The 24,434-nt window shown below is 35.5% G+C and overlaps 1 protein-coding gene across 1 annotated transcript; it reads left to right on the top strand.

Annotated features, from left to right (window-relative positions):
- The first annotated feature begins 2,131 nt into the window (after window positions 1-2,131).
- On the top strand, window positions 2,132-23,681 carry LOC121408767 (fibropellin-1-like). Its single transcript, XM_041600398.1, has 19 exons — window positions 2,132-2,539; window positions 4,734-4,913; window positions 5,588-5,683; window positions 6,762-6,869; window positions 10,047-10,160; window positions 10,805-10,921; window positions 11,720-11,827; window positions 12,549-12,680; window positions 13,789-13,920; window positions 15,477-15,590; window positions 16,500-16,619; window positions 17,283-17,399; window positions 17,638-17,766; window positions 18,116-18,223; window positions 19,097-19,225; window positions 19,620-19,742; window positions 20,497-20,520; window positions 21,005-21,089; window positions 22,030-23,681. The coding sequence occupies exons 1-19, from the start codon at window positions 2,437-2,439 to the stop codon at window positions 22,493-22,495; spliced, it is 2,505 nt and encodes an 834-aa protein (XP_041456332.1). The 5' UTR covers window positions 2,132-2,436; the 3' UTR covers window positions 22,496-23,681.
- Window positions 23,682-24,434: the final 753 nt, after the last annotated feature.

The raw sequence follows: 24,434 nt of genomic DNA, 5'->3' as shown, positions 1-24,434 counted from the left end.
AATTTCACAGTGTTCAGGAGCCGTAGTGAAATGATTTGACTCTTGATATTACACTGAAGATACATTAAAAACCATTTTGATTTTTTTCTAAAAAATTACATTTCATTAATATTTTCTATACACCAAACCGGGACACCAAATATGGGAAAACTGCTTTCAAATGACGTCATCATTAATATATAAAAGTACAGCTTTAAATCTTTGATGGATTTCCTAAAACCCTCACCAATATCATTTTATTTTTTCTGCTATTCTACAATGAATTTTGTGTGAGGTTGAACTTCCCCTTTAATGAAATAAGTATCAGTTCGATCTAGAATGTGCTTCAAATTTGAATATTAATACAGCGATTAGACATGAGAAGGCCGTCCATGAGAGTCCAGAAAAAATAAGATATTCCAACCAAAAGATTATCAATTTGGTGCAGACGATGTATCTTTGATTTTAAAAATGTTACCCTTTCCATTATTTTAATTTTCTGAGAACCTTTCTTAGTTAATCTAAGTAGGGCTTATACATGCGGGGGCTTTTTTTATACTTGTTTTGGCATGGGGATTCAAGACAATTTTTATCTATACCATTATGACCTCTGCCACTTTTACCTTTGCCATTATTACCTCTGCCATTTTTACACCGAGCCTTGACAGATGAGGTACATCATTTTGGGCTTTCATTTTTTTTCGCTACACCAACCCTATTTCACAATCATAAGACTAGAATTTATTACGATCAAAAGCATAAAATTGTCCCAAAAATAGGTGACCAAAGAGGCATACGCCCTATTATTTCGAATATAAGTAAAAACAATCACCCCTTTCAATTTCGAGTAAACCCCCCCAAAAAAAAAAATCTTGTTCAGTTTATCAGTTTTTCTTTGAAAGTTACTATAACGGTATAGAGGTCTTTTATGAAACGGCGTTCCTTTTTTTATCATGCAGTGAGTATTGCTGGAATAAAAATTGTTTGCTTTTCTTAATGAATCACTGTATTTTCGATCCTCAGTTTGAAAACAGCCTCTTCCTATGGTTATACAAGCCAGTTAAAGTTATAAAGCAATAGAAATAATGTAAGTCAATGATTTTGATCGTCGTGGAATACTTTTGTCCTAAAATCATTATCCTTTGAGAAACTTTAGGAACCATTGGACTCGAACGACAGTTAATATGAAATTTGCTAGACCGAAAATTGCAGTCTTTTGTCTGCTTTGGATATTACCATATTTGGAAGCTGACCGGGTAATCACAAATCCAATATTCACTATTGTAAAATTGTTATTCTTCTTTTTTAATTCCACAGATTATGAATTTCATTTTTTTCTCATCTCCCCTCCCCCTTCCTCTCTCTCTTTCTCTCTGTTTTTTTTCCCTTCACGATATCATCCATATACCCTTTCTCATATCTTGGAATGCAGGTAGCCAGTGAAACCCTTAAATATCATCCTTTCTCATCGCCTGAGACCTTGAATAACTGGAAAGCAGAATCTATTTACTTTTATTTTCAGACCACGAGAATACAACGTAAATTCTTAAAGTTTTATAACATCGATTTTGTCAATTCGGTGCATATGCTCAGAGAGAAAACTTGTAACTTGTAAATACGAAGAGCGCATGGCATTATCAAAGATGCATTGGCGCCTCCAGAAAATGCGTTGTTTGTTATACATCCCTACCTCATGTTACGGGGATCTTATAGCAGATAGTAATATATCATTTCTAAGATTAAAAAAGTTACAGATATTTGCGGGAAATGATTGGCCTGTAAACACGCTTTACCCTAGTCTTTTCTGCTGCAATCAATACAGTGCAATAATCTAGAATTCTAGGAAGATGGTCAGGCATTAAGTAAAACAATGCACAATCATGTTAACTTAAAACAGTATAATACCCGTATAATAATAAAGAGGGTTTTGCGTGATATCTAAACACAGACACAACACTTTGTTTTTAAAAACTTTTTTGAGGGTTATACAACTTCAGTTTTCTTTTCACTCGTGACCATTCATTTGCATATTGTATAGACGTCTACGTAACAATCCTCTCTGAAGCTTAAGCCCACTGGAGCGATGCACAATACATGGCTTTCTTTTCTCTTGATACAATTCTATTATTTTCAAGCTGCATCTACGCAGTTTGCTCTATAGATCCCACACCAACACACACCCTTTGGAAAGAACGAGAGGGGTGAGGTCATATTTAAGTCGATACAAATTTATGAAAGTCGTTCTAGCGAGCTGACTCATGCGTTTAATAAACTTGGAAGATACATTCTAGTTATAGCTGAAGAAGCTGGTCTTCACGTGCACGACATTAAGGAATTTATATTTGACTATTTTATTAATGGATTGAACAGCACTTCTCAAAGTTTTCCGGAGAAAGTTACGGACCTTAAGAATCAAAGAATTTGTGCTCACCTTCTATCGGAGTGTATTTAGTTGAAATGGAATATAATGCACAGACTATGATGGTGGTTTATAGGATAAAGATGCTCCTTCTGGTGCTGGTTGTATTTCACGTGTTTACAGTGTACACGGTATCTGGATGTAAGTTTGAACTTTTGATCTAATTCGGTGGTGGTGGGAGATCTTGGAATCATACCGACTTTATTGGGGTTTTTTTATTCAGGTATATGTACATACAGTGTAAAGTTGATATAGATATAATGATTCTTTTTCTTTGAATAATGATGCAGAAGTACAATGATAATATTGCTAACATAGATAATATAGTGACAATGATGTTTATGAATATATATATATAATGATTATGATAATGATAACAATAATATGATAGCAACAACAACAATAATGATAATAATAAAATAATGTTAATAATAATGTAATAATATTAATACCATTAATAATGATGGTGATAAAAAACAACAGTAAAATAATGAATTATGAATGAATCAATAGCTGCGGTAAAGATTATGATTATTATCGTTTTCATGATAAAGATATGGCTAGGTAATATCAATCATATAACCATTTGTACGAAATACCTCAAAATAAATTATTCAACCAATCTTTACTATTGCTTGATATGAATCTAGGAAAGGTTGGTTTAAAAATCACTTGCAATTGTGTGTTAACCAACATTTGGTATAGGTTCAAATATCATCATCATTTTTTATCAACAACAAGAACAACGATAACAGCAACACCATCATCATCGTCATTAACAATAACATCACCGTCGTCACCTTGATAGTCCGATTGTATGGTGCCTGGGTAAAAAGTCGTATTTTTTGTAAATGTATTGTATCATATCCGATTTTACTTTAAGCAAGGCAGACGGCAATATTGATAATTGCAATAAAAGGAATTATTTTTGTTTTGTTTTCTCGCTCGAAAATTTTCAAAAAAGCGCACCACATATACAAACACGATCACTTGAAAATTGTCCTCATTACGGCAACATAATCCTTCAAAAATTTATTTTAAATTCTATTCTATTTTCAATATACAATCTTAATTTGAAATCAAGACACGAATTTCACTTAATTTGTCAAGAATGATTATCGAGTGAACAATAATACACAACGATACCAATCAATGTTTGTTTTTACATAAATTACTGTTTGCTTGCGTGACTACATATAGAAAACTGTATTGTGTATTGTTTATTTGTTTGTTATATAGGGTGTCATAAAATACCCTATCATTAATTTTGTGAGAATAATCTACAGTATCAGAAAGTAAATGAATAGATAAATGAATAACAAACACTATTTATTTGCTGATGTAATTTCTTACGCAGGCCAATGGAATTCCTGACGAGGATGTAATCATTTTTTGATGAAAAGAATGTAGTAAAGTTTAACAACAATCTCATGTATAAATCCTCATCGGGATCCATAAGCCCGCTATCATAATAGCAATTATCAACTGTACCAGTCAATGTGTATAAGTATTCTGAAAGAGATCGTTTTGATCTCAAAACGCAATGCGAGAATCAACCTGAGAAGAAAGAGTAAAATGAGAGGATTAATATAAAAGTAGTTTTATCAAAATCGGTCATGAAATAAGAAAGTTATGGACGATTGATAAGTCTTGTTGTACTGTCTGTGGAGATCCTCAAACTTGCAAACATGCTTCAGAACGGCTGATTTGTGTGAAACTCGCTATTTGTTTTGCACTCACATTTTTAAAGGTCAAGTCCACACCAGCAAAATGCTGATTTATAGAGAATAATCAAACAAGTATAACGCTGAAAATTTCATCAAAATCGGATGTCAAATAAGAAAGTTGTGGCATTTTAAAATATATGCACAACTCAGTGACATGCAAATGAGTCGGTCGATGATGTCCATCACTCACTATTTCTTTTGTTTTTTTATTGTTTGAATTATACAATATTTCATTATTTTACAAATTTGATCACATGGACCGACTTGACTGAACCATATAGTATCAAACAATGGTAATTGCACATGTTCAGGGAAGAATTAATCACTGTTTCACTTGACAATGTGGAGAAAATTATGATATTTCATATTTCATATAATAAAATACAAAAGAAATAGTCAGTGGATGACGTCATCAGTCTCCTCATTTGCATACTGACCAGGATGAGCATATAACAAGCGAATTTTTAAAGTGTCATAACTTTCTTATTTTACATCCGATTTTGATGAAATTTCAGTGTTATGCTTGTTGGATATTTCTCTTTTCATTCAAATAAATTTGTTGTTGGTGTGGACTTGTCCTTTAAATTACCTTCATTATCTCCCATCAGATGGTTCCTTTCCATCGTTTCCATCGTCGTCATCATCGATGGATTCATACAGTGATTTGTCTTGGGAACCATGTCCGATTAACATGAACCCGTGTGCAAATAATGGTACATGTGAGACGTATGGTGGTGATACTTATTGCTTCTGTTCATGGAATACCACCGGAGAATTCTGCGAAACAGGTAATATATATATGTTTATGTAAACATATATTTTGTCATTTATCTAAATATTTTATTTTCATTCAGTTATTCATATTTGTTGAATGGGTGAATCCAGATGTCAATGATGCCATATATAATCCTACAAGGGTTCCATTGAATCCATTTCAGATCCACTTTTCAGTAATTTACAATATAATTGTTTAATGAATACATTTTATTATCAATTCTCAAGTTAATTTCATTGAAAATGGATTAGCAAATAAACTAACTCGTGAAGGATTATGACACCATTGGCATCTGGATCCATTCATTGTAGGCATGACTTACTTTGGCGCAATCAAAATTTAATACCTCCAAGCGTTAACATATACCACATAAATATGGTATCAAATTATTTGGCAGACAATAATAAGTATGTGCTCATGACATATTTCCCCTTAAATTGGGGATTTATGAGGTATCAAGTCTTTTTATACTCACACGATATATGTATGTCGTGGGATTCGAATTTCAAATTAGCCCCCTTCTCTACAAAATCCTTAATCCGCACCTTGTAGTCGTATCATGTCGTGTAATATACATTTAACTAAGTGCTTAAAGTGAAGATAGCCAGGTAGAAAATACTATAATTACAGTACCCCCAAAAGATGCTGTGGACATTATGAAACCATATTGTTTCTTTTTCTATATAGCTCTTGTAGCTTGTCCAGATTTCCTTTGTGAGAACGGGGGCACATGTGGAGTAGATGGATGTGAATGCCCGGCTGGATTTTCTGGTCATTACTGTGGTAAGTAAAATAAATTGAATTTTTTTTTGCTACACATAGACCTATATTAGATTCTTACTTGGTTCTCCTGTAATTGCATTATATGTGTTTTATACCCAGATAATGATAATAAAAAACACATCGTCCAGTTCAAAGTTAATGTAAATCTCAACACAGCTACAAAAACTACATGATGTGACGTTTTCTCTGTAGATTGAATGAATTGTTTTCGTGTTTGACCTTTAACAAAAATCTTTATACGGAAAAAAAAATGTTTTACAACAGTACGTGATTTGCATGGACACTCAGAAGTGTTCCGTTTTTATTCATATCCACGGCCGTAAAATACCCTTAGATAGCAAAAAAAAAGTCGACAATTTGGGGAGTCGCTTATTAACTTGCTAATATTGAGAGAATTGAAATTAGAAATTTAGGTATGAAAAGGAAAGAACTTTGACTACAATTCATGGCATACAATCAAGCAAGCTCACGTTATAAAATAATGTATATGTTGAAGGATAGGTTGTATAATTTCAGCTCTTAAACATCTACACATGTATATCAGCGATCACCCGTCTGTTGATCTTTGTAAACAATACTTTCTGTTCACCCAAGCCCGAAAGTCCGAAACCATATGCAATACTGAAGCCACAAAATAATGTTCTACAAAACGATGCAAGATAGAATACAAGCAAGTATAAAAGGATTAATCCGATTGTTTCTTTAAAACCAAGGTACTCTCGAAAAGGCTATAGTTATACCTTTTACAGCCTAGTGCCACATTAGAAATTTGGGATTGTTGTGTTTTAAAAACACTGCATTGTTTCCAGAACATTTGCAAGCGAGCATAGCGGGCTAGCCCGGAATACAAAATGTTCATTATTTTTTCCCGCGTTTGGCTTGTAAAGAAGTAAGAATGGACAAGATTTTAATATGTTCGGTGAAATTTTAGAAAGCCTTCAGCCGGACCCAGTACGCTGCTGCCTATGGGGTGTATACTTCACAGTTTATTGATAAGAAATGATATTCTCGATACCACTTTTAAATAATATTTGCTATATATGAACAAATATTTGAATAAATATGCTTGTATTTGCAGAATATATTGATTGCCCTGATGGTCCATGTCTTAATTATGGTTACTGTGAACAACGAAGAAATGGAAACAGGTGTCAGTGTTTTGATGATTTCTATGGAGATTATTGTGGTGAGTAATGTAAATTCTGATTCAATGTGTTTTAGGAAAGGAAGACAATTAGGTAAATAAGGGCGATGTAAGGATGTTTAACGCCAGTGAAAAATGTAAAAAAGTAAATCATGTACTTTCAAATGGTGTAATTGATTATAAATTACAACAATTGTGTACCAAATATTCCCTAAAATGAATAAACATCCTTTTGGGCATTTTTTTAAATGTAATATGCACGCTAAGAAATTTGGGTTCAATTTTTATTTTACACCCTAGGGGTGCACAGGCTTGTCCCTATACGAGTACCCCGAGCGGTGCACACGTACACCTCGAATAGGGGTGTACAGTGTGCACCCCTATTTTGGGTGTCCATCTGCACCTTAGAGGGTGTACACGTCTACCCCTTAGGGTGCATAATGTACCTCCACATAAAATAACAAATAGATTGTCGAGACTTCCGGTCCATTCACTTTAGGTATCGACTTTTTACTTACCTTAGTTGGAACTTGAACTCACCTCGTTTTATCCGCAGTCAAGATTTTTACCGCTATATTGCCAGCGAGAAGCGCTGAGACTTGATGTGGTCCATAGCGACATGATCCGATTCTTTTTTGACTTGTGCTGATCTGGTTGTGATTCAAGTAGCTCTATTTACTGTTTCTCCAAATGTATACGTAATCAAATGTGTTTTTGAAACAATAATCATCACATAGATATTAAATTAGGTAAAGTGTGGCGTTAGTGTACTGTTATTTCCGGTAATCTTCGATCACAAATCAATTTTATTTATACCATACGGCTATCAGCGAGACTGCTGGTATCATAGGCCTAATTCATTTCCCATAGACTCGTGTGTTAAAGTGGCACTTAAAACGAATTCATAAAAAAAAAGGAGGAAGTTAGAGGGTTGAATGTTTGCTACCACTGGATAGGATAAATGTCTGACATTCCACATCCCAGAAAAGGAACTTTGACCGGCTCATTTTATAAATAAATCAGCATTTATGAAGATTACACCTGACGGGATCAAATTCATAACTTGAGAGAGTAAAAAGGCCCTAATTCTTCCGCCCATAAAAAAAGATTGTTCCAAAGTAGTGAAATATCTTTCAAATTTGGAAAAAAGAAGTTCATTAGGTATCCACCCTAGAATCAGTGTTAGATTGTCAATCATATTAATTCATTTTTGTCAATCAGCAATATCAAATTTAAAAATTGAGCTATGGGTTGGCTCGAATGAATTGCCTGCCAGTTGTAGTTAGGCCCGTGTGACCTGGTGGGGTGCACGCAAAAAGTGCATACATTCATTATTCCGAAGCTTCGTTATTCCGAAGGTTCGGATACTCCGAAGGTTCGTTATTCCGAAGGTTCGTATTTCAGAAGGTTCGTATAGGTTCGTTAATCCGAAAACGAAATGAGGTTCATAATTCCGAAGGTTCGTTAGTCCGAAAACGAAATGATTAACGAACCTTATTTCGTTTTCGGACTAACGAACCTTTGGAAAAGCGAACCTTATTTCGTTTTCGGATTATCGAACCTTCGGAATAAAGAACATTCGGAATAACGCCACAAATTAATGTTCGGATTAACGAACCCTTTTACGTTTTTGGATTAACGAACATCGAGGTATAGGCAATTTACGTGTTTCGGAATAAAGAACCTTCGTAATTATAGAAACTTCGGAATTACGAAGTGTAACTCGCAAAAAGTACCTGGTGGGTGTTTCATAAAGCTGTTCGTAAGATACGAATGACTTTACGCACGACTGGTGATCCTTTCTTGTGCTAAGTGATATCCCTATGTAATTGAGTTATAATCTAAAGATAAAAGATAAGAACAAAGATAAGAATACCACCCCTGGTCACACCGCCCGAGCGTTGTTGGAGCGGCCGTGGAGCGATAGGGAGTGAGTGTCGAATTATGCTCACAAAATTGGGGAAAAAATCGAAAACAAACAATAATATTGAACTCGAAAATGGTGAACGGTAACGAGCGGTGATGATTTTTTTCTCTCCGCTCCACGACCGCTCCAACAACGCTTGGGCGGTGTGACCAGGGCTTTAGAAAATATTCCAGTAACGTGCGTAAAATTGTTCGTAACTTTACGAACAACTTTATGAAACACCCACCAGGGTGTACAAGAGACACGGACTCTCGGATAAGAGCTAACTTACACCTCGATGGTATTGCGAGGAGTAGGCGCGTATCGTCCACCCGATTTGCACCGGGTTTTCTTAGTGTGTGGATAACAATACATTTTACATTGAGTTAAAATTCATGACTTTGTTCGAAATGAAAATTCATGCATCGTTTAACATTGTTACTAACAAGCAGTAATAGGTGTAAATAAGTGAAGAGTGAAACAAATACTAGCAGGTTATTTACAAGAAACTTAGGTTGATTGATTCGCCTTATTAGTAAATCCTAGATTATATGTTTATTTCTAAGTTGAAACAATGTTTTATGCAGCGTTTATTTCTTTATTATTCTCCAAATAAATATCATTTTCCTCTGCGTTGCTTAATTATTTATATAATGATTTGTCTGGCGTACAGATGTGGGTGATTGGAGCCGTGCACACCCCCGTGGGGGGATCATGACCAAGAAACAGAAGGAGAAACAAGGAAAGAAAATATAAGGGAAAGGAGTGAAAATGTGATATTTATTGTTTTCTAATATTATGTCAAAATTAATCGCGAATTTATATTTTTCTATTAAAGAGCTCAGAATATTTTTGTGCTCGCTTCGCTTGCTCGTATAGAATTTGGGCTCATTATCCTACTAATATAAAGTCTTCTTCTCAAATGTAACTGTTGCATTCCCTATTATTAACCACCTTCATCGCCATCATCATTCATCACAAGCGCGTTTCGTAAAAGCAACCGGGGCGGATTCTAGAACATACAAAATCTATTAAAAATGCCCATGAAATCACAATGGACAGCTTGGAGGTCTTTCTAGAAAACTGATTAACTGGGACAGCAGGACGTTCTAAGAATCGGAGCTGACGACACTGTTGGTTTGATTCACCGATTTTCGATAAGGGCTGCTTTGTCTTAAATGGCTGTTGACAATAGATTTTCAACGTTCCGGAAATCGTCTGCGTAGTGGTTGCGAATACCCCCCCCCCCCCGATTATCATACCACCATCAACGTAATTACATGGTATAATCTTATTTTATATCCACTTTGCAGAATACCGAGACCATTGTCCCAGTGACCCCTGTGAAAATGGTGGGATGTGTATCTTGGATGATTTTGGTGATTACGAATGCGTCTGCGAAGATGGATTCTGGGGAGATCAATGCGGTATGTAATCGTCTTCTGTCTTAATGCATTCTCACGAACGAAATCAACCCCCAAAATGACCAGTGATTTGTCATTGGAAATGTCGTAATAAAATATCATGTCGATTATGCCAATGTGACCGAGGCATTGATGCATAAATGGGGGCGGTTGTCCTGTCTGGGGCATGTTGCAGAAAGAGTTGCGTTTCAACGCAGGTCAAAATTTTAAGCGCAGATCACGAATACGGGTGCTTCATTGGTTGAAAATCAAGTTGAAATCAAGAAGAAGAAGAAGGAGAAAAAGAAGAAAAAGATGAGAAGAAGAAGAAGAAAGAAGGGCACGGTGAATAAAACATGTGTCAGTGGTAGAGCGTCTACCGCATGAACGGGAGGTCGTAGGTTCGATCCCCGACCGAGTAGGCCTAAAACCAAAGACTTCTTTCTCCCTGTTAGGCACTCGAAGAAAGATAATAATAACCATGATAACATGTAAATTAATCAGGGCCTGCTGGAAGAATAGCTTACAACCGAAGTAGCTACCATGGGCAAATAAGAGATAAGTAGGGAATAGATAAGGGGGAAATGGTGAAATGAGGAGGTAGGAGAAAAATAAAATTGGCAAAAACACAATCTGGATCAATGACATGTACTTTCATAACTACACAGAGTTATTTGATGGTGTCAATTGCCCTGATTCTCCGTGTCTGAATGGAATGTGTCTATACGATGAATTCAACGACCGATACTGCTTGTGTCCAGTAAACTTCACAGGAGACTTGTGTGGTGAGTTTGTTCACATCTTATTTTGAAGTAAACCGATGTTATATCACATGCCCGATCTTGGTGAACCGATCCATTATCATGATAATAGAAGGGTTGTCCGATAAAGCATCTTACTTGCATCTCTTTCGTACGAGTTGGATTTTATGTAGAAATAACATGCTTAAAAATTTGTGCTAAGTCACACCTACGAACCCTACTCTAAGTCGACCAGTGATATTCCATTTGATATCACGTAATATCTTTGATCGGTCTATTGTCAGTTTCATTGGTGTTACTTTAGCATGAGCAATTGATGTAGTGAGGATACAGCCGGAGTCAAGAATAAATGCGTTGAGTTGATTTATGTGATTTGGTCCTCCATATATTCTGGCCCATTTCTGGGTCACTCATACATTCACGAGTGAGAGTATAATCTTGGTAAGTGTTGATGATAAAGCCTGTTTGATTTCTTACTTCCCAGGTGCGTAAGATAGAACCGACAGGTAGGACAAGCACGATTTATCCAATGCCCTGACCAAAATGTTCACTGAATCTGCAACAATTTCTTGCTAAGCTGTTATCTCCTTGTTTGCATGCACATGGGGTATCAGAATGTGGTGCTTTAATCAGACAAAAAATTGAATTTCTTATGACATTCATATCTCCCAATGTTTAGTATACAGATTAAGTCATAAATAATTTTTATCTTTACTATTTGGCGTTGGAACTACATTTTCCATTTTATATTTCAATGGGCTTCGGTCGATTAACACTTATCGATGAATTCGAATATCAAAGTATTTTACTTTGTAATTTCAGAAACTGAAATATGCCCTCACGACTTTTGTGAGAATGGCGGATCATGTGTGCATATAAATGGATTCAATTATTGCAACTGCCCTGTTGGTTGGTCAGGATCAAATTGTGGTAAGTATTACTTTATTTTCTGTTTCTGTTTGTGGTAACTCCCGTAGGAACTCGGCAGGACAGCATTTTGCTGGTAAACTCCAAGCTGGTATATAACAAATTACCTGTGAAACATTTTACGTCTAGGTTAATCAGTCATAGTGGCTGACGTTATAGACGACATATATCACTCTCGGGCCTTTTCATCAAAGTGGAGACATTGGCAGAGTTGGGATTCGAACTCACAACCTTGCGATTGTGAGTCCAATACTCTAACCACTGGACCACACGTCCCGTGACATGGTCTTACTGAACGAAGGTAGTGGGTAGTTCCCCCTAATGATAGATAAATAAATAATGAATGACTGAATAAGAGTAATAAATAGATATATAAATAAACATATATATTGTATATTTTGAATAAACAAATATTAATCTTATTATATTCAAAATTAGAATGAACTTGCAGAAACTGTATGAATCTTTATATAACTCAGCAAATTTGTGCACATAAGCCTTCAATTTTATTCAAATTAGCAAAAAACGTCCATATGCATGTATAATTATGTGTTATATATTTTAGCTCCTCTACCGTCCTTCTATTACAAGTTTGTCCATTGTAATACACCAATGTATTTCCACAATCCTAGGTGGTTTTCTAGAAAAGCAAATGAGAAGATACTTGTAGAAATGTAAGATTAATACCTAAACATTTGAAGGATTTGTACATTTTTTCCAACAGAAATTGCAATTTCGACAGCTTGTGAGAATCTAAGACCATGTTTGAACGGAGGTACATGTTATAATGAAGGAAATAATGGATATATCTGCATATGTACCGGTGATTACAATGGAACAAATTGTGGAAAATCGGGTAAGTCCCATAGGGAGAGCTTCTAACACTGACCCGCCCTTCCAGTTACTAATACCAGGACGGCTCTGAAAAGGGGCGACTGCCTATGATACTGCAACTATTCAAACATTTAGTAAGAATATGCGGGAGGGGTAGGAAGTAAGGGAAAAGAAGACAATAAAAAAGGGTTGTGTCATATATATATAACTTTATGATGATTGTACCACATTTATAAAATTCAGAAAAAGATGAAGTCACTTGTATGCCACTTTTTATTTTACTTGTCCGCCCCCTTACTATACCACTGCTGGTATTGCAGTGGTACTGTATATGTATACCGATTTTTGTGATGGAAGCGGGAATTTGGATTCCAGTTACCCGGGTTCGATTCCAACTTAGTGCGCTAGTGCCCTTTGGTAAGGCAGTATTCCTCATTACAAGGTCCCAAGGTAAGGACTTAAAGCAGTCGGTCCTCTGGATGTTTGCTTACAAGCATTCATGCTTTCTTAGCAATCGGGTAAAAAGTCACCACCATACGACGACGGACTCCCATCATTTCAACTGTTCCCACTACTACCACTTTAGTACACTATTTCTTCAGCTACTAATACTTCTGCTTTTTCTGCTGCTGATACTCTATAATGTACAGTATATAGAGATGCACCTACTCATAAATTGGCCTACCACTAATTGTACTCTAGATCTCTAGCGAAGTTTTCCACAAGTATACAGCATGATAACCTTGAATTTAGCAAAGCAGCTAGAGTCTATTCAGTACATTTGCGATCCACAAATAATTTCTTGCCTCCATTTTATCTCTTTGGAGTGCAGCTCAAAATGGACTTTTTACTTACTGAATTCGAAGCATTCGAACCCGTGACTCTCTGACTTATAGGGGCAAAGATCAGAGCCACTACACCATGACGAATGCACTTACATGCCTATTGCCATCATGGTCATTGTCACTGTGTAGCATCAATATTATCTGTCATTTTATGAGAAATTTTAATAGTCTGTATGGACAATCGAGATAGAAAAAAACCGCTTTATTTAGTTTACAATATATAAATAACGTTTTTCTAATTCGTTTATTGTTTATGTAATAGAATTATGTATTTTTCTGCTTCAGTTATAAGCGATCCTTGTATAACACTCAACCCATGTGAAAATGGCGGTCTTTGTCTTTACCTGGGAGCATCATACGACATTGACTTCGTGTGTGTCTGTGGACCGGGATATACTGGACCATTCTGCAGCGACGGTAAGAGATACCTATCTCTATAAAGTCTTTATGTGATGGGAGGTTTTTCTGCTCTGGCGATGGGGCCTTCCATGATGTTTACAACCTCTTGTACAGTATGATTCTGTACTCGTCTTAAATACTGATTTCATGAGGATCTAACTTCATATCATGTTTATTACAGGAAAACATCCTGGGGGGGTTAACCCTAAAAAGACTGGGGGGGCCTTTTAGGCCCCCCCTGTACATAAATCGCGATAACTTTTTTGCGCATGAAGCGTTCGCGCCGCCATTTCATGACTTTTTTTTCTTGAGTTTTGCGCAACTTTTGATACCAAATTTGTATACCCCCATGCCGCGGTTGCGGAGTTACGTAACATTTTCGTATCACATGTCACGTAAGAAATTGAAATTTGTATTCGTTTGTGTGTAAAGTGTATGGTATTTGAATGAATGTTATACACATTGTTTTCTAACTTCATTTTTATTTGTTTCTTTCTATATTATGTCACTTGTGAATTCAAGTAGCAGTTCTAGGATATGAAAATAATGAAAAACATTGCATAAAAAAATAAAGAAATACATAAGAAATGCAAAATAAAGAAATACATAAGAAATTAAAATCAAAGAAAAACATAAGAAAAGTAGTGCAAAATACCAGAATCGCTTGCACAACTATATTTAGTAATTACTAATTTGCATAAGCATATCTAATAATTCAAGCATGAAACAACACAATTCCATGATAAACAACCTCTTCTTACAGCTGAAAACCTTGAAACAGGAATTTATGGACCGCAATAAGTACCAAAATATGAAAAATTCAATTTTTTGATAAAAATTTGCATATTCACATAATTAATTATGAATATAATTTGCATAAATTATGTGATATCTCTTATGCTTTGTTTTCACCAGCTAGTGTACATGTAACACATCACTTGTTTATCTTCCAAGATTGCTTTGGCTCATTGCAAGAGTGTAATGCAATAAAACATGCCAAATGTTGTATTTCTCTACATAACGCATGCAGAGTACTTATTTGCATATTTAGTAATTACTAATTTGCATAAGCATATCTAATAATTCAAGCAAGAAATAACACAATTCCATGATAAACAACCTCTTCTTACAGCTGAAAACCTTGAAACGGGAATTTATGGACCGCAATAGGTACCAAAGTATGAAAAATTCAATTTTTTGATAAAAATTTGCATATTCGCATAATTAATTATGCATATATTAAAAAATACAATGAATATCAGTATTTTGACTATGTTTTCTTTTAGAGGACATGACAAAGGATGTGTGTGCCAAATTTGGTTGCGATCGGACGACCAACGGCCGAGATCTTAGGGGGGCCCAAAAGGCCCCCCCAGTTTTTCTAGCCTCCAAAATAGCCCAGTCTTTTTAGGGTTAAGATGGTAGAATAGAGAATGATAGTAGTAAACGAAAAAAATCTAAATAAACGCATTTTGAAACACTATGTAATCTATAATAGAACATGATCGTGAAAAAAAATGTTATCAAAACTTCGGAAAATTATTGTATTTTCACAACTTTTCTTCATTAAATAGAGATCAACCCCTGCTCTAGTTTTGTGTGTTTTAACGGTGGCACCTGTCTTTCAAATGGATTCGTCGCATACTGCGACTGCGCAGATGGATACACTGGAACCTACTGCAATAATTGTAAGTGATGTTTAGAAGAAATACATACATTATATCCCATGTTAGTCATTCCAATCAATATTCAAATGGACACTGCCCATACTGCGACTGCGCTGATGGATACATGGAACCTACTGCAATGTTTATAAATAGTGTTTGCAAGAAGTATATTCCCCTTCATTCATTTCAACCAATATTAATGACTGCATGACCCCAGTCGATCCACCCCTCCCCTCCCTTTCTCTCTATTTCAATCATTCTATGTATCTCTCCCTATATATCTGTCTCCCATCTCCACATCTTTTCTCGTATCTCACTGCCCCTTTCTTTTTTTTCTCTCTCTCAAACTAGAATTAAATTAATACCGTAGATTCATTGATTGGCTTTGGTTAATATTACACAACCTCTGGTCACACCCTTACTGTAGGCACACCCTAGGACACATCCGTACACACACCCCCTTCTCTTTTTTTCAGCAATGAAATCTACATGCGAGAATAAATATTAAATTATAGGATCGTATTCTGAAGTCAGGTTTAACTTCGACCATGGTCTAACTCTGTGCTAAAATTATGGTAAGCTAAAAGTGTCAAAAATTTTGTTAAGTTGTATGTTTCTTATGTTTACTGTGCTCTTTCCTGATTTATCGATGGTGACTACAATCGTCTATTCATAATTCCTAGACAGTTATGAATAATCTGAGAGCCAAATGAGTTGAAATATGGCATTTCTACTGTTAGAGAATTTATGTAACGATTGGCTATCCATACTTAAACCACAAGTTTAAAGCTGAGTTTAAGTTAAACCCGACTTCAGAATACGGGCCTTAGAGCCTATCTGTTACCCTCATTCACACCCTCCTTCCACACCCTCACTGAGACAACCTGGGACACGCCCTCATCACACACCTCATTTCTTTACTCCTTTCAGCGACCACGACCTCCAATCCCTGCGAGACTGTAGATCCATGCCTTAATGGTGGGGTATGCCTGCCGATGGAAAATGGCCTCCTCTGTGTTTGCACCAGCTCTTGGACGGGAACATATTGCGGTAAATTTTCCATCATCCATTTATCAATTTTCAATAAAGATAAATTCAATAAACGAAAGCTGTTTTCAACATGCCACTATAACTAGTACAAGAAAATGTAGCAAATGAGATTACTATATGAGCAGAAAAATTAGGCTTTCCCCCGACCATCGGAATGATCATTATTGGAATCGAGTAACAGGACTTTTTATTCACCCCCCCCCCATTTTCAAAGGGTCGAATGAATCGGATGCTTTTCCTTGTCATAAGGAGAATGGTTTTAGGCGAATGTTTGTGAAAAAAATATACCCGTTTAATGACGAAGCATCAACTAACTCTAGTTGATCTGGAACGTAACAATCGTAGATTCAAGTGGTATTATTCCAAGGATGGTAAAACTTTCCTTTTGGAAACTATTTAAGGAAGCTACTTCACCCGAGCGTTTTAAGACATATTCCGTTGTGCGTCTTCCCTAGTACATAAAATAATTTCAATCCGATTTCATCTAGTTATTTCTTCTTAACGGTAGTTCGAAAGTCTTTTTAAGGTAAAGATGCATTTTTTTTAAATCAAGAAATACACAGATGCTTTCCTTACGTTTTCAAATTTTCCCTATATCTTAACCACAGTAAAACCTGTAGAATCCAAGACTTACCCTTTTGTAATAATGCTTCTTATTTCCAGAATCATCAGTGGTTGATTATTGTGTTGTCGAACCATGTCTTAATGATGGCGTATGCATTTCATTGACATCCAGTCATACGTGTGTGTGTCGTGTGGGATGGACTGGATACTACTGTGGTAAGCATTTGATAAACGCTTGTTTCATTTTAAAAGAGCTGATACGTGTATAAAATGTTCTATTCATGAGAAAAGTTTTAAGGGAGGGCAACGAATACCAGTAACACTTGATCGATATTAACAAATGAATATTCAGATTTTTTTTGGGGGGGGGGCGATAAAATTCACCCAGAAACCTATCGAACTCAGCAAGTACACGGAACTGAATGTTCATTCTTGTCCCCATTTTCGATTACAGAAACATCTCTATCAGAAGCTTGTGAGAACCGGATGCCGTGTCAAAATGGAGCTACCTGTCAGAATGAGGGCCTGGATGCATATTCATGCGACTGCCTTGATGGCTGGGAAGGAACCAATTGTGAAGTTGGTAAGATTATTAAAATGAAATCCAATAAATGAAGTCATTTATTGTTTAAGAATGACTTTTTGGAAAACAAAACACACACATACCCCCTCCCACACACACCCACCCTCACACACACACATATATATATATAACCATCAGGTAGGGCACCTTGTGAACAAGTTCCTTTTTTGAAAACTTTCCTATCTAGCCATTAGGCATTATAACTCTAAGGAATGGCAATTGAGTTTCATTTAACTTCGTTTCAATTTCATTGGATTTTCGGATATGTTCCTGTATCTGTTTTAATTCCATTTCATTTACTTTTGAAATATTATAAGCTGCAAATTATTTTTACGTATATATTTTTCAGATGTAAACGAGTGTTTGAATACTGGAATATGTGGGCAGGGAGACTGCGTGAATAGAGATGGAACTTATGAATGCGATTGCTTTGTGAGTTGGACGGGAGACAACTGTGGTAAGTACAACATCTCTGAGTTCATAAATAATTTATAAGTTCAGATATGACATGTTCTTGTGGAAAAGTGATAACAATCATATTGAGTTATGGAGTTATTTTCATATTAATCACGAATGATATATTTTAACTAGTCTGTTATGATATAAAAATTGATACTTCTCATATCAGGTGCTTTATTATTCATAATATGAAGTACAGCTGAAACGTCCGACCCAATATTTAGTGTTTTCCATTACGTATTCTCCTGTTCGCAGAGCGTGTGACTCGAACTTAAATGAAATTAAGATCTGATGATTTTTCTTAGATCATACGATAATTCTGATGTACATAATATCATTCCCACCACTTTCAGACATATTTTTTTTATTTCATGAACCATAAACATTATCATGATCAGAACGTATATATATTTTGTCTTTATATCTTTAATTCATTTTCCGATGATCATTAACTTTTCTACATAATATAACATCTGACGCACTTTTTCCATGATCTATTTCTGATAAACATGATAAAGAAGGTAAATCATTTTATAACTAAGTTGTAAAGATACACTTCAAGTCTCTAAAGTAAAGTTTGACATTGTATCAATCGGCTGGTCTGGCTCAGGGGTGATATGCGTGAACTTTTAAAGTAAATCATTTCGAGCCAATTCAGTATTTTGGAAACCCTGTATATAGCCTGATTGAGTATTTAAAACGTGAAAATGCTAGGTAATTAAAGGGCATTCTTTAAATGTCATATAGACCAATGTATCTATGTTTTAATTTCTCGTTATTCAGAATTTTGAACGATTGATCTCGTATTTAATGTCATAATGTTGGCAAATCATATGCAGGACTTGCAATATGCATGTGTATTCCAATACAGAAACACAGCTGCCTTTCTGTACAACCGATCCCTGTCTAAATGGAGGGTCTTGTGTGGATCATGAGACCAGTATTTTATCTTACACTTGTACGTGTCCGGCGGGTTGGTCTGGTGTAAACTGTCAATCAGGTATGATAGTAAAACATTATAAAACCCAGGGTGTTCAGATTAACAACATCAAGGACTGTACCATCATGTGTTAAAATTACATCCTCAAGGTTGAATGTGACAACACCTTGTATTAAAATAATAATATATTGTAATACGCATGATTTGACACTCTGATGTACTATTTTGGCGCCTGTTCCTATATATTCCTATATATTGTGCTATATAACATGATAAAGTTCGTCGTAATAATCGGTTTTGATTTTACAATTTCAGTAAATTTCAATCATGTCCTTTTCTCTTTTACTCATCATTTTACAAGAAGTTATATTTTAGTGTAATACATGAAGATGGTTTATCTTTTCACGTTTTGTTTATTTTGACATATTCTAAATATTTGTTTCTTTAAATCTAGATATAAATGAATGTATAGCAGCACTGTCAACATGTGGCGACAATGGAGAGTGTGTCAATACTGATGGATCATTTTATTGTGAATGTTCACAAGGATGGGGAGGAGACGCATGTGATGTTCAAGGTAGTATCAGATTTTAATAAAATCATCATCATATTTAAGAGTACATTGGATCATGTGAATGACAAAATTCGTTTCGAAAATGATATTTCTGATTTTGCAAACTATCGATTTAAGGAAATGCATTTTATTCAATATCTCCCTGCCTGTCAATTTTAATTCCCTACATCTTATGGCATGCTACATTATGCAGAGGGTTTTTTGGGGGATGTCTTTAGGAAAGATTTATATTTTTATGTATTACTCCCGCAGCGCACTTAATGTGTATGATTAATTTTCTGAATCCTCCTACCCCTGATACAATCTATCAGACTTTATTGGTCACTTTCCTCTGACCTAAGGAATCTGTTATTTTTTCCGAATCCAGGGCTCGCCAGACATGCCAGAGGCCCGATCCACTGAGATTTTAATAAACTATGACAAGAGGCAACTTTGCCATAACCGCCATGGTAATCTTGATTGTGATTGGCTGCTGAGCTCTGTTACTATGGTAGTTGCCATTATGTCAAATCAAATTGACCATAGTTGTAGCCAACGGGGCCACACGACAAAATTACTTGCCACCTTAAAGTAAGAGGTAAATGCAATTTAAGTATAATAAATCCGCAAGTATCTTTGGTTTTATAATTATAGCCGTCAATGACAAAAGAAAGTAGTTACTGCAAGATTTCCTTCTGTCAACCAATATTTATCGTCATTATAAAATTAAATCTTTCTTCTCTCAACCATTAATTTCTTGTCTCTTTTTTTATCACAGCCGCCAAATCTGCATTGTCTACAAGTAAGTTGTCATCATGACTTCCTTTTTTATAAATTGTTTTAAGCATTGGTGTCGTTTCTTGAAATGTTCACGATAATGATGATATATTAATTAAATTCTGTGGTCTGAAAATAAACTTTTCTTTTTTATTGAATAGATTGACTCAATGCCGATTACAGTAATTGATATTTCACATTATTTTACAAATTTTATTAACTTTGCATTACATAGATTCTCAACAACTATAACATCATGTTTTAGATTGTGGGTTTATTTAGAAAGCAAGAATTTTGAAAAAAAAATGACTTTATAAAATTTCTCTTTGGCATTTTCGTAACTGATAACTTATTTTTCAATCGTTATTTTGTTGGTAACCTGCAAAACTGACAGTATGAACAGACCTTGCATATTTCAGATTATTCTGAGTATTGCTCATAATTTTGTATTTTGTGATTTGAATATGTCAGCTGAATACGTTTCATTGTTCTTATTATTATCATTACAGCGCAAATCCTCATTATTGGTGCCAGTGGAGGGGGAGTCCTATTAATCATCATTGTCATCAGTATTTGCGCTTGTATTTGTGCAAGGTACGTACAGTAACTCCTTAATTGAGGAATGTTCCCCCCGGGTGTTCCCCATTCAATAATATCATCATCAGGAACGTCACAATCTTTGTAGCAATTGCAAAAGAAGCGCAGGGCCCTGGCGTCCTCACATCTTGGATCCACTGTTTTTATATCTTATCGTTATTCGAGGACTCAAAATTTCAGGGAATAAGATCGAACATGCAAACAGAAAAAACAAGATTTTGCAGAAAGCAATAACAAAATAATTCTGTGAATTCATAGAACAGGGATCTTTTTGCAATTTAACAGAACAGGTCTGTTTAAAAAGGGGAGAAGGGTGTTTTATTTAAGGAATTTGTAAGGTTCCATACACCAAATACCAAATTCCTGTAATTTCACATGATTATAATGTAAGATTACGCAATCTAGTATGATTACAGATATTCTCGAGACTCTGCTGCAGGAATTTCTTTTATTTTAAGGATAAAATTTCTAACAGTGTAAGGGGCATGCAAGATGTGCAGAATTAAGCTGCATTTAAGTGTGGGAGCAATGCGACTGGACTATCTAGATTCTAGAAGTTTTTTAATTATCACTTTGCAATTGAAATTAAAGCACATGCACATAAATTGTGAAAATATAGAAATATACAGGTAGGTTATGATAAAGGTGTATATGTGTAAAGACCCCTCCTTTAGTTGTAAGCAAGGCATTTTAAACAAACATTTTGTGATTTTGGACTATTGGATATCAGTTTGATATATAATAATAATGTTTTAATTTACCAAGGGTAGCCACTTCAGTAATTGTCCTGCCGAATGAATGCCTTTATTGCGGGTATCTTCCAAATAATATATATCTCGAAGAGTTAATGTCGTTAAGCTTATTTGTATCGACTTAGATCGAGTAGGCCTGTTTTATTTCTAATCATTTCTTTGTAAACTATATCTTATGTTCACAGAAGTTCAACACCAAAGAGGGGGAATGCACAGGACGATATTGACACCCTGAGGCAGGCAAGAGAGCCCGGCATCGCTCACCAAAATCCCGCCTACGAACCGGACTACCACATGCCGACCGAACCACCTCCCGAATACGAACCGATAGACAAACTACCCTCATCTCCTTCGTCGGTTCAGTTATCACCGAATAATGTGTATCAAAACCCAGATGCGGGTTTGGGCCCACGAAGCTCTCCGTCGATTGCGACGAACGGATATCTACGCCCAATGGACGCCGGTGTATCTTCGCCGGATAGCAAGACATTACCGGATTATCAGACATATATGGTACCACATGACGACACGGATTCTAGTCATTATCTCCCAATGGATAGCCCTAATGGAAGAGGACACGATGACGGTCATCATATTTATGAGGCACTGCCGGATACTGCTCGGTATCAAAATATTAATATAACCGAATAACATCTCAAAGATTATGGGAGGAAAGAGACTCTGTCTTGAATCAAATGTTTTGACGCGAGTAACAAATTGTCAACGTAAAAATGTGTAACAGACAATTTTACAACCTGCTGTAAATCAACTCAAAGCAAATCGATCAACATAGTAATTCCTGTACTCTATGTTTATTTTACAGTCTCGCAATAACTGGCGATATATAACAGTGTACTATATACTAATGATATTTATTAAAAACGGAAAATGAAAAATTGCTCCATGCAATATACATATACGGCCTAATTCTGACGCCGCTGACCATCGTCAGCTTATTGTTCCTGAAACTTTCACGAGCAATGTTAAACAAAACAAAAACATTGATAAATAAATGTAAGTCACTGTAATTAGCAAGCAAACCCCGCACAAGCATATTTTCATGTATTCTATTGTTTATTCTATTTAATGCTATGAAAGCGTCATGTGTTTATATGATAATCAGAAGGCGATGTGAGATGATTTCACGACAAGCCTTTAACCAAAATTTTAAAGGATTTGAAAGAAATTTGCACATATATATTTAATGTTTAGATTTATGGATGTGTTTATGTATAATGCGTTAAATGCGTGTGAATTATTAATGAAATAATTATATTGTTAACTTATATATATCAACCACACTCTGTAATCAGGACAAGAAAGATCTTATAAGAAAATGTGAGACACGAAAGATACCAGTTTAGAGAGTGTGTGAGAGAGAGAGAGAGAGGCTGAAAGAGACAGTGAGGGAGATTATTGCAATTATCATCACCTTTGCTGTCGTTTTAAACATACCTTTCCATTGTTATTGATTTTTATCAAATTTGTTTTTCATTCCACTTATCATGTTTATCTCAAACCCGTAAAAACTAGATGACAATTTTCGAAATAAAATCCGTAACGTGAAAGGTTTGCTCAACGTAAGTCAAAAGCTTTTCTTTCATGTCTCGGGCAACTCTTGAAACTAAATTTGTAACTTTCGGGTACGTGGTCCTAAAACGTAACATCTAGGGGGCCCTTTCGTACACACATCCCCGGTCTTTGCAGCCTCGAAAAATATCCAGTCTGGGTTGAAACTGTTTTTTATATCAATTGGAAAACAATTTATCAGATTACATTTTTACAACTCGTTCATTGATTTTCACAATATGGTATTAAATATTTTATTCAACGTCACGACGAAACTTGTCTCATTTTGCTATTATTGTTTTCTTCTTATGTAAATAGGCGTCATTGCCTCAGGCAAGTTGCTTAGCTCTGTGCAATAATTTTAAAAGGATACTTCGGGCCGAAAATGACATGGTTTAAATAAACAGAGAAGAGAGTATTGGTTTTACGATGGCCCACGTATTCTTTCATGAGCATAATTATTTTTGTCCTGAAAAGGACCACACAAACTCGACTTTCTACACGTGTATTTTTGTCGTCTTCAAGAGAAAAAGACGTATTGCTCATTTAACTGGATAAATTATAATCCCTGACTTCGGTCATGATGAATTGAATCATTCTGAATGGTCATATGATAAACCGAGAAGACGTAGAATCATACAGATTTTTATCACAACACCCTCGTTTTGATTAGGTACTGAATTCACAATTTTTTAAGAATAAATTTGTGTTTGCTGTCAAATCTGAAGAAAATGGGGTGGGGGGGGGGTAGGGGTGGGTCAAAACAGTGCGACATAACCGTATAGCGCCACCTCTTTTCTAAGTTAGTACATGGTCAACAGGCGTGGATCCAGAATTTTACGGGATCGTTTTTAAAACGATGATTAATGGCTTTATTTGGTACTTCCTAAATTACGATTTTTTTTTTTGGGGGGGGGGGCAATTGAATGAAGTAATTCCATTCTCTCCATTTTCCTTTTCCCGGGGTGTAATATTTTCTTTCTTTCATTCCTTGTTTTATTTTTTTCTTGGCTCATAGGAA

Source organism: Lytechinus variegatus, chromosome 2 (genome assembly GCF_018143015.1).
Source record: "Lytechinus variegatus isolate NC3 chromosome 2, Lvar_3.0, whole genome shotgun sequence".
Classification (NCBI taxonomy): Eukaryota; Metazoa; Echinodermata; class Echinoidea; order Temnopleuroida; family Toxopneustidae; genus Lytechinus; species Lytechinus variegatus.
The sequence above is the reverse complement of the archived record's forward strand: the minus strand, read 5'-3'. Positions and strand labels throughout refer to the sequence as shown.